Genomic DNA, 11,904 nt, shown 5'->3' on the forward strand with positions numbered 1-11,904 from the left:
AATATTTACTGTTCAAACTGTTTAATGTTTTATAGGCTTATGTAAAGCATTGGGACATTTGGAGCTATAAATAAAGGTAATTATTATTACTTTGAGTAACAGTGGACTCATGTTATATGTAGACGTAATAGAAGTACAGTGTCACTATGTAATAGTGATACCCGCAATGTCCTCGGAAAAGTGCTCTGACGTAATTCATCACAATATCAATATCACATTGGCATATCAGGCACTTCTGCTACACCACACACACACACACACACACACACACACACACACACACACACTACACTACATGAAAGGGTCAGTAACAATGCATGGAGATGAGCATACTAAAAACAGCTCTAAAACATACACAGACAAACATGCACTTAAATACAAATGCATTGAGACAATACTTCAGGCAAGAAGCACAAACACAAACAAACAAACACAAACTTCCACTTACAGCATCCTTCCTTAGACTCACAAACACACTACAACCTATGCACATTAAAAGGGCTGGTGTTATAGCGATCTGATCCCAAGAATTGAGAAACACAGCAAACAAGAGATGCAAAGAGAATGAACTGGACATTTTTTTTGGTATGAGGTGGCAAAAAGGGGGCAAGAGTGCACTAAGGGGTGGCACGACTGAATTATGTATAGGAGCAGGTTGCATTTGCAGAATATCTGATACCTTCTTTAACATTGCAATTTAAATCAGGTCTGCATGAATTAGACTAGAAGTTATAAACCACTCAGAAAGTGAATTAGACTTAAGCTGGGGGGGCCGTTGGGGTGGCACTCCACCCTGTGCCACCTATGCAGTCACACCCGCGTGAGGAAAAAAATATGAGAAGAGCACATGAAGGGAGAGATGGAGCAGCTAAGAGAAGTGAGAGACAGAAAGAGTCATACAGAGAGAAAAAGATAAATATAGAGCAGCAAAGATATAGGCCTACAGTGTGTGTGTGTGTGTGTGTGTGTGTGTGTGTGTGTGTGAGAGAGAGAGAGAGAGAGAGAGAGGTACCTGAGCCAATCACACTGCTGGAGATGCTGTGTGTATCCAGGAGGTTCCTGAGCCACTCAGCGGGGATGCGGGACTCGCTCTCATAAATAGTCTGCAGCATACTGAATGCCGAGACGAGCCCTGTACCCCAGCAACCGATCCTCACCAAATCCCACCAGTCTCACAGCAGGGACACCCTTTTCGTTCTCCTGTCCTTTTTCAGTCTTTTAATCGCTGCAGAAAAGGCCAGTCTGTTCTGAGTCTTTCAGCTGACCAACTGACTTTTCGAGGAAGAAAATGACTGCACTGTTGCACTGTTTGTGCTCTTTTTTCCCAGCTTCTCTGATTCACCCCGAAGCGCCGCCTGTCACACTCTGACTATCTCTCGATCTCTACAAACCTATCTGTCTCCCACCTCCTCTGTCTCTCGCTCTTCCTATCATCACCATGTGAATGTACAGCAGTTCCCTCTCTCTCTCTCTTTCTCTCTCTCTTGCTCTCTCGCTCCCAGGTGGCAGGAATAGCAGCAGGGCCGGCCCAGGACAGAAATAGGCTGGGCCAAACCAGGGGAGTGGAGCAGCGGCTAGACGCTTAAAATAGCAACACAAAAACACAGCTGTCTGCCTTCATCCTTCTCCCCAGCTCCCTGGTTCCTCTTTATCTTCTGCTCTCAGTCTTCCCTTATCTTTCTCCTTTATTTGCACTTAAATTCCCCTTTTTTTCCTGCTTTCTTCTCTGATAGGCCTATCTTCAAACACCAGGGGATCTGTTATTTCGTCAGCTTTTCTCTACATTATTTATTATGAGGACTAATAAATATGCTGCTCTTGTCTTTATTATCATTCGGCCCTCTTTCTAGCTTTCCTCTTTCTGTTTCCGTTATCCATTTTGTTGAAGACACCGTGTGTAATTTTTAAATGCTACTTTGACGCCTGTAATAATCTTATAATTACAAAGACTCCATAGATTAACTGCAAATTGCAATATTGCAATGCAATGGAGCTGGCTTGTTTCTGTATTTCAGGCTACTATGTACACTTTTTCCATTTTTCTGGCCTGGAAATAAGCTCCACCCCATCCATAACAGAGCTGCTCAGCTCCACCCATTTTCCTAAGAAGTTAACAAATTCACGAGGCGTATCTAGGTTAAACAGAGGAAGTGGGGCAGTTTATAAATTACTCTATAAATTACATACCACTCCTTTAGTGGCACAGAGGCTAAGACAAACAAAACCTGAAGCACTAAAAAGACATCGCATCCTTCAAACTGAAGCCCAGTGCATGCCTTGAATGCATGCAGTTTAATGCAGCAGTGTCTGGAGTATCTGATTCTGTAACCTAGTTTCTTTAAAATCGCAAAAACATGCAAGGCTTTGCAAACACTACCGCCTTTTACTACTCTACTCTTTTAACTGGATCAGTAAACTGTCAGCTGTCACATCCATCCGCAAGACTCGTAAAATCAGAATGACTTCAAAACAGTAACTTGAGCGAAAAAAGAAAAATAACTCAAGGTAAAAGAAAAGTAACTTGAGGCAAAATAACAATTTAGGCCAGGGTTACTGCATGAAAGCTATTTCTTATAGCCCTGACATGTTATTTAAAGAAGCGGTCTGTAATTTTAGCACCCTCTGCTGCTTACAAAGTTAACTGCAATTGCAATTAAAAAAAAACTGACAGGCCTTCCCCTTCCCCCACCCCTTCTGCTGAAAATACACATGACCCTGTGACTTGTCTTATAAGAAAAGGGGGCAAAGATGAACTGCTCTGTTCCAGCTGGGGGGCAGAGCTAATTTCCAGGCCATAAAAATGTAAACAGAAGCCTAAAATAAACCAACAAGAACCACTTCATGGCAATGATGTGAATCACAGTATGTCTGGAACTATGCACTGTATATGATTATTACATGTCTAGAAACACTTTTAAACATTACAAACTGCACCTTTAAAGGTATAACATGAAGGACTGAACTTCTATGTTTAAAAAAGTTTCACCATGAGACATGAGCTTGCTTCTAAACCTGCCGTTCCATTTTCAAATAACCCGACCTGGTCCATCTCCTGTAACGCATAAAATGCTACAAAAATAGCCTGCTAAAAATGAACAGGCAGTCTGTGGTTGGAGAAAAACCTTTGCCGCACCTTGGGAACGTGTGTGTTTCCTCCACTTTCAGTAAATAGCATGTTTCCGTCAAGTTATGCCCAGACTTTATTTACTACAGACCCAGCTAAACCGAAGGACGAAACAAAACACACACCACCATTGACAGATGACATTTAAACACACATAGATTACTGTCCCTTGGTAATCTTTGCAAAGATCCAGCAGTAACAGGATGTCCTTGTGTGTGTATTAATCAGTGTCCTATTTCTCAGGTGATTTAAAAAAACGGAAAAAAAAAAGCCACGTTAGCCACGTCACAACAGCAGGGCAATTTTTCTAAACACTATGATTGCTAGACAGAGCCATAAGACCAGTAGAGAGACTTCCAGAAGACCATTCTGGAAAAAGACCAAATTATGCAGACGTCAGAAGTCTGCTGAACGACTTAAAGAAAGGAAAAGCTGTGTGTGTGCAGCAGAGGCGGCCCATATCCCCAGGAGAAACTCCTGCAAGCAACAGGTTTACTCTGCTGCTATTGTTGGTCAAAGTGGCATCACGACTTTGTATTTTTATTGCGGGGAGTTCCCCAGATACATCCTCATCCAGTGGACAATACCGTCAGTGAAACCCAGGTCTCATACACATACACACACACACACACAAACCTTCTGCTGCCGAGGTTTTCCTCTCCAGACAAAACAGACGCTGCTGATGCAAAAATAGGTCATCTGCATAGGTCTGTTCCTGACAGAAACATTTCCCAAAGGTGAAAGAAGACTAGTTTAAAAATGGACACAACAATAAGGCTGAAAAAAAAACACACACCAGACTCAGTTTACACAAAGTTCAGCTCAGATAGGGATTATCCACGGAAAGGTACCGGTGTAAATGCACCGGAGATCTATTTATATCCAATCACTCAGACCATGTCAGAAGGCTTGAAAAGATGCGACATACAATTGCCACATAAAAAATTACAAGTTTGTATTAAGGCCTTTAAATTCTCGAAACTTAGAGGAAGGATGTGTTCTGGTTGTCAGTTGTGGCTTGGCGAGACGGCTGTACAATTACTTTGTTACTATATTTAAGCCTGCTTTTGAAGTATCCGTACTTCAGCTGAATTTTCCTTTCTCCCAATGCATTTCAAAAGAAAATGCTCTACTCTCTTCTAACTCTCTAATGCTCTGTACTTTCTTCCAACTACATTCCTACATTTCTCACTCATTCATTCATTTATTCATTCATTCATCAGCTCCTTTTCCTGATGGGGGTCATGATGGCAGCAGGAGAATGTCATTACACACTTCTCTATTCCCAGCCAAACATTCCAGCTTCTTCTGGGAGATCCCGAGACGTTCCTAAGCCAACTGTGAGATATAATCCCTCCAGCAGATCCTGGGTCTGCCCCATGGTCTCTGTCTTGTAGGACACGCCTGATACAGCTCTACTGGGAGCCGACCTGGGGGGCATCATTGTAAGGTGCCCAAACCACCTCCCCGGGTTGCTCTTAATTTGGAGGAGCAGGAGCTCTACTCCAAGGCTCTCCCAGATCTCCCAGATTGTGAGATTAAGCCCAGCAACCCTGCAGAGGAATCTCATTTACAGCACCTGGACACACAACCTTATTCTTCAGTCACTACCCACATCTCATAAGGAACAACAGGAACGTAGATGCTTTATCTGCAAAGTGAGCTCCTGCTTCACCACCACAGACTGATACAGTTTCCCCGATCCATCTGTCAGTCTCGCACTCTCTTTTTCCCTCAATCATTTATAAGATTCCGAGATACTCCTCCACCATGGGCAAGGTCTCTCCCCTGACCTAAAGGGAGCATCCCACTCTTTTCAAGGAGAAAAGCATGGCCTTGGACTTGGAGGTGCTGATTTTCATCCCAGCCACTTCACACTCAAGAACAGAACACTTGAGTGCGTGTATGAAGTCCACTTGGGATAGCGCCAAAAGAACAACATCACCTGCAAATAATAGGGATGTTATCTCTAGCCAGCCATACTGGACACCTTTCCAACCTTGGCTGCCTCTTAATATCCTTTACAGGAAAACCCAAACAAAAGTAGAGACAAGAAGACCCAGCCTTGACCCTTGAGTCCAACACCCACCGTAAAATAATTTGGAGTTAAGCTAATGCAAACACAACTCTCACAGAGAGCGGATCTCTTGCAAGCGATGCAGATACCCATCCTCCAGCAGTACCTCCTGCAACAAACGTCAAGGGGCATGATCATATGCCTTCTCCATATCCACGAAACACATGTAGACTTGATTAGCATACTCCTCACAAAGCTGGTCAAGATAAGACCTGGGCCACGGCTCCACAGTCTGGACGGAACCCAGATTGTTGCTCCTGAAATGAGATTTCTCTATAATTGTATATCTGTAAAGTCATAAGGTGACTTCCGAATATCTTCACGGAGTTGATCTAAAGTCTTAACAAATCTAAAGTTTCTCAATTAGATAAAAAGTCACAAATATTTCTCAGTTCACTTATACCTATTTCTTACTGTCTAGTTCTAGAGTGTTTAGCTTGAACCCATTTCTTGACATTCAACCAAAAATGTTAACACAAGGTGTTTAAAAACTTATGTTATTCTAAAAGCTTGATACGATCCAGATGCGAGATGTGTGAAACAGCCATGTGTAACCAGCTCCTCACCCACTGGTATAAACAAGCACACATGCACATACCCTTGTGCTCAAAACAGCCTAACTTCAGAAGAGCGTTAGCCATCTGGACAATCTTCAACATAGCGAGTCGGTCATGGCTTAATGCTCAAAGAACTGCAGGCCTACCAGTGCAAGCTTCACCGATCAATCACAGCTGACAAGCACAACACTGACACACACTGTCTCACTCTCTGTCTCTCTCTCTCTCTCTCTCTCTCTCTCTCTCTCTCCCTCTCTCTCAAATCAACAGCGCCCCCTTTGGACCAAAGGACAATAGTGCATGAGGAATATCTTACTCTGATGTACAACTTTGATTTAAGCCATTCTTAGTCGCTCTTTTACGAGTACTACTTGTCATACTGTAAGAGATGGTCTTAATAAAATCCTGGCCAAATTTTATAACAGATTGTGTGACTATACGATGAAGATTTTCTAACGACAGACCCGCGATTACAGAAAAATACTACATTCTGCTTACGTCATTAATCGCCGTGATCTGCCTTCGTGCTAAAAAAGAGATCGCATGAAAACAGAAATATTCTGCAAAGTGAGATTGAGGTAAAAAGGATTTTTTCTGTCCATTAGCATGTTTTGTTTATGTTTCATCATTTTCACTACTGTATTACACTACACTATTATGCTTAGCATAATTCTATGCCATCATGGTGGCTTTTTGGTGGCTTTTAGACAAGCGTTGTAGCAGCACTCGCAGTCTGAGATTTTCATTTTAAAAAAATCTGACACTACCAGAACTTTGTCATAGACTGTGTTTGATTGCAACAGCACTAAATGAGCCGCCAGTGAACACGTCATATGCGTTCTAAGACTGCTGAACTCGACTCACGACCGATGAATTCTTTTACCATGTGTGATTTTTGTCTGTGACAAAAATCCTACAGTGCACAATGAGCCAAAGGAGCCAAAGCAGAGTCCTATTCCTATACGTCAAAACCCAAGTATCTTGTAAGCAGGAAGCATTTGGGTGGAGGTCTGTTGGGATTTGTTCCTTCCCAGCTTTACAGATTAGTGTGTGCGTGTCTGTATGTGTGTGTGTGTGTGTCTTGTCTATGAAGTCAGGAATGTAACAAGCTTCCACCCTTCTAGCCCCCTTAGACAAGAACTCTTACATCTTAAATCGTAAAAAGTTTTTAATACTGAGATCATTCAAATACACAGAATGATACTCTGCCTTAAAATGATCAGCTCACTGATTTTTCCGCTTGACATAAATGGGATGAAATTTAAATATCTGATTGTCAGACTCATAAACCTCATAAACCAAACTAGAACACAGGAACATCTGGGCTTTGTGTTTCATATGGGGTTAACATAGTTCAAGGCACACATTTTGCAGTTCAATCATGTCAACACAACAATATGATGAGATCTGGAGCGCTTAGTATTGGGCATTGTATTGACACAACCATATAAACAACAACAGCTAATCACATAATCATATCTCCAGGTCAACAGCTGGAATAATTTGATGCTGTATGTTGCATCTAGTGGTTTTTTTTTTTTGTCTCAGTGGAGCATTTCAATAATAAAAAAAATTAATTTAAATTAGGTAAAAACTGCTAACAGTTGTTATACCTATATTCATGTCATTTGTCTATGGTGGCCTGTAAGCGCAAAACACATTAACAAATTCAAAACACAACAGCAATGTCAGAAAATGCAACAACAAAACCAAAATAGCAACAGCAAATTCAGAAACACATCAGCATTAACTCAAAACAGATAGCAGGGTTGCCAGGGTCACGGGTTATACGCCAAATTGGGCTAGATTTGGACCAAGGTTGTGGGTGGAAAAAGCAAGTCTGCAGGTGGCATTTTTTGGGACTAATTTAAAAATAGGCTTCAGATGATGAGATCTTGTTTCAAAACAAACAGTCAGAATTAAATCTAATCAATTTCTGCACACACATTGGCCCTGGCAAACAAAGGGAAAATGTAAGTGCGGACAATGTATCTATAATGTACAGAACTATTTCTGCTTAAAGAAAAATTGTAAAAAATTGGGAATGATGGCATGGAAAATGTCCACACCTGGTCATGATAAAAAAGGTGAACTGCAGTTACTGCAAATCAGAAATGCATGCACACCACAGTGACCTTGTTTTCCATGCAAAGACTGAAAAAATGTGTCTCCCTTTTCCAATGCCCCTAGATTGAGGTCTTTTTGTGCAGTGTTTGCATTTGTTTACTCATATTAACGCCATGCATCTAAAGAAACATCATGTGAATGCCCCTGAAAAATAAACACAAATAAAGACATCTGTGCTGTAGCCAATCAGCAATGAGCATTCGATGTTCAATAAAGACCTATGATTTCCATTTTTAGTTAATATTCATGGTTTTTTTTATATGTTTTCACATTTTATCAAACCGACTTTGGTTTGATAAAGTGTTTTACACTTTACCACCATGTTTTTAGTTTACCGATTTCCCGATTTACTTAGGAGTTCCAAAAAGCAGATTAATTCACTGACATTACATGGCTGTGTAAGATAGGGTCCCTGGAGGACTAGTGGTTAGGCCACAGTGCTCTCACCGCAGCCGCTGGGGTTGCGTGCAACAGTGCGCTCTCAGTGCCGGTCCCAAGCCCAGATAAAATTGGGGAGGGTTGCGTCTGGAAGGGCATCCGGCATAAAAACTGTGCCAAATCAAACACGCAGACCGATGATCCGCTGTGGCGACCCCTAACGGGAGCAGCCGAAAGAGGAACAACAACAACATGGTTGTGTAAGATGTGAACCTTATTATGTCCCTAATATGTTGATATTTTAAAAGAGTATGTATGATGTTGCAATTGTTTGTATGACAAATCATTTTCAAAACCGTGGCCGTCTTATTATCTGATGGTGTTCTATATGACATGGAGCATGCTAGAGCCTCACTGAGATGTTATTTATGATCAGCCTCCTCCCTGTGTGTAATGGTTAGTGTCTACACAGCTACAAAACTAACCGCATCTGTGAACACCAAATCAAAAAATAATAAATAAAATCGCAGAAAAACATGGTACAATCAAAAAATTAATTTAAAATGAAACCTGTTGGATATCCTGATGCCAGGTATTCATGAGAATGACAGTAAGAGTGCAAATGAGCGTGACAGAGCGTCTGCGCTGGTCTGATGAAAGAAGCCACCTGCCAGTAGGGTCTCCATCTGCTCGCCTTCCTCTGCCAAGAAGCGCAGGAGGGCCTCGGGCATGCAGAGAGCAGCGGATAAATATATCCCTCCACTCTCCGCCTGCCCACGGGAGGCCTCCGGCAGCCTGCTACGCTGACTTACGCTAGCCCTAAAGATGCCGCACACCTGAAAGGAGTGCTTGTGATAACAGGGACTAAACAGCATAAAGAATGTATAAAGCAGGTATTACCTGGGTGCTCAGGGGAGCCCATGTCAACACCATGTATACTAGGGGACGATTCCAGGAGTGTTAGACTGGGAAACGAACACCTGGGAAAGAAACATACACGTATACACACACTCGTTCACAAATATATACAAACATATCTCTCTCTCTCTCTCTCTCTCTCTATATATATATATATATATATATATATATATATATATATATACATATATGTTTGTGTGTGATGACTGCAGGCAAATCTGCATGTGCTCAGGTGCTGGGGTTAAATATGATATCTCTAAGGTTTTGAGGTCAGACAGTTTTTAATTCAGAGAAAAGGAGGAACCTTGAGGAACCCTATAAACTGTTTGTGTATTTCCTTCCTCTTTTTATTATTTTCTACTTGTCATTTATGTTCTCACACAGCACAGCAGCATTGCTGCCTCACGGCTCCAGACTCCCCAGTTCAATCCTGAGATCTGTTTACGGTCTGTGTGGATTTTCACATGTTTTCCCCATGAACGCATAGGTTTCTCCAATTCCTCTGGTTTCCTCCTTATTCTCAAAACATGCCAGTAGTGGACTGGTGACTCTTAATTGCTCCTACTTGTGAATGAATGTGTGTGTGTGTGTGTGTGTGCACATGGTGCCCTGCGATGTACACGTGGTCCATCTAGGGTGTATCCCCGCCTCATGCCCAACCTTCCCGGGATAACCTTTGGTTAACGCTTACTGAAGATGAACGAATGATTCTCTGTCATTTTTTTACTGCTGGTTACATTTTTGCATCATTCTTGCATATTGCACATTGGCACACACATCTTATAATGTGTTCGGTTCTTCAAGAGTACACAGCATAGGATTCATTATCCAGTCGTGATCAATGTAAATCATCACTATATAGATCATTAGCAAAGTAATAACTACTAATGGATGATACACAGCAATTTTCATACTAGACATTCATATTTATCTTCATTAATATTCAATTTCCTTTGCAGCATCATGCACTTTCGGTTTATTTTATGCATTGTCTTTTTAAAAACCTGCATTTTAACCCAGTCAGCAACAGACCTCCATATGATCTGGACTGGATGCAGTACATCTATTGATACAACTCTTCCTAAGGAGGTCATGCAACATCCATTCATTCAAAGCCACTTCACGTTTGGATTAGCTAGTGGAAGCTAGTATTTTTTGAAGAATGTAATAACAATGTTATCCAGTAGTGATCAATTTAAATCATTAGAGATCAGTATCAAAGTAATAGCGACTACTATTGGACAATACAGAGCCATTTTCACAGTAGGCATCCATATTTATCATCATTTTCAGTTTCATTTTCAACATCATTCACTGTCCATTTAAAAAAGAAAAAAAACTGCTATTTTATTCCCCCTTATGATCTGGACCTGGATGCAGTTACACCTAATGCAAATGCATGAAAAGGTATAACACGCACACACCTGTTGATGCATCTCTGCAACCCTACTTTGCATTTTCTATCCATCTGACAGAAGCGAATACTATAGTGAAGTTTAATGCAAAGTCATACCTTAGGTGTTGCTTTTGCACCTTTCTACAGCACTGGCAGATCTTTAGAAAAAGGCTCTACACTGATGAGCATGAAGCACATACTCCAAAATATATTCAAGCCACCAAAGCATGCAGGGTTTAAATAGATTACAGGTTGGGTTTAAACAGGCTCGTGCACAAACACAGCGAGAAACTGGTAATCATGGGGATTTCTCAAACTGCCGCATGCTATATCCGTGCGTCCGCTCGTGCGCCCGGGCTATTTTTAGCGCGCGACGTTTCCCCTGCAGAAACTAAACGGAAGAGATGCTCGGTAAACAGCCAACGCAGAGTTTTTTTTTAATGTTGTTATTTATTTTAAATAAATATGTGCAGCAGCACATTTGAACTTGCATATGAGAATACAGAAATATAACCCTGGTTTAAATCTATCCCATTCGACTAGAAGACTGGTGCAGGAAAAAGGCGCATCTGTTCTAGGATTAAACCCTAAAAACATTGTTGTTGTTGTTGTTGTTGTTGTTTGTAATAGGCTAATTAAGCGAATTTTATTAAGCGTGCACACGGGAAAGGGTTAAACTCGGGTTAAAGTCTAGCTGAGATGAAATGATGTTCCTGTCCTGCCCGTCGTTCCTCACTGTTCTTAGCAGAAACGTGTGTTTTCGCACTTACCGGAGTGTTGATGCTGCTGCGCTGCTCTCCGCGTCGCGCGACAACCAGCTCCGTTCAGCCCGTGCGCGCGCGACTGATTAAATAAGCGGAGACTCGGCTGCGCCCTGCACGCGCATGATGCCGATGGCCACGTCCCAAACCGCACACTACCCTACTAAACAGTGCGCCCTAGTATCCCGTGTGTGTGTGTGTGTGTGTGTGTGTGTGTGTGTGAGTGTGAGTGTGTGTGTGTGTGTGTGAGAGAGAGAAAGAGAGAGAGAGAGAGAGAGAGAGTGAGTGTGAGTGTGGTAACTATGGTAACCTATAGGGGGCGTATATTTTTGGCACACTGTTTAGTAGGTTAGTATGAGGGTGTTTGAGAGGAAGCCTGTGTTACGTGTTGCTGCTAACGGTGACCATACGCGCGCGCGCGCACGCACACACACGCGCGCACACACACAAAGGCGCGTGATAAAAATAGCACAGTGACACAATAGAGACAGCAGCAGCAGGTCCACTTCACATCCTCATGAACAGCAGAATCTGAACAAAAACACCAACACAGAGCTGAATATTTC

General features: G+C 42.0%; 1 protein-coding gene across 4 annotated transcripts in view; it reads right to left on the reverse strand.

The window, feature by feature from the left end:
• LOC113536132 (histone deacetylase 9-B) overlaps nt 1–11,534 on the reverse strand; it is a 49,374-nt gene extending 37,840 nt beyond the window's left edge. Inside the window, exons 1-2 of one of the 4 annotated variants that reach the window (XM_026929928.3) lie at nt 11,348–11,534; nt 9,164–9,243 (exon numbers count right to left, since the gene is read on the reverse strand). In XM_026929928.3, coding sequence (XP_026785729.2) covers nt 9,164–9,185 — 22 coding nt within the window. In that variant the 5' untranslated portion in view covers nt 9,186–9,243; nt 11,348–11,534. Of the gene's footprint in view, nt 1–1,012; nt 1,824–9,163; nt 9,244–11,347 lie in introns of those variants that run through there. The other 3 variants (XM_026929929.3, XM_026929926.3, XM_026929927.3) reach the window with 3 other exon arrangements.
• Nucleotides 11,535–11,904: the final 370 nt, after the last annotated feature.

Source organism: Pangasianodon hypophthalmus, chromosome 23, assembly GCF_027358585.1.
Source record: "Pangasianodon hypophthalmus isolate fPanHyp1 chromosome 23, fPanHyp1.pri, whole genome shotgun sequence".
Classification (NCBI taxonomy): domain Eukaryota; kingdom Metazoa; phylum Chordata; class Actinopteri; order Siluriformes; family Pangasiidae; genus Pangasianodon; species Pangasianodon hypophthalmus.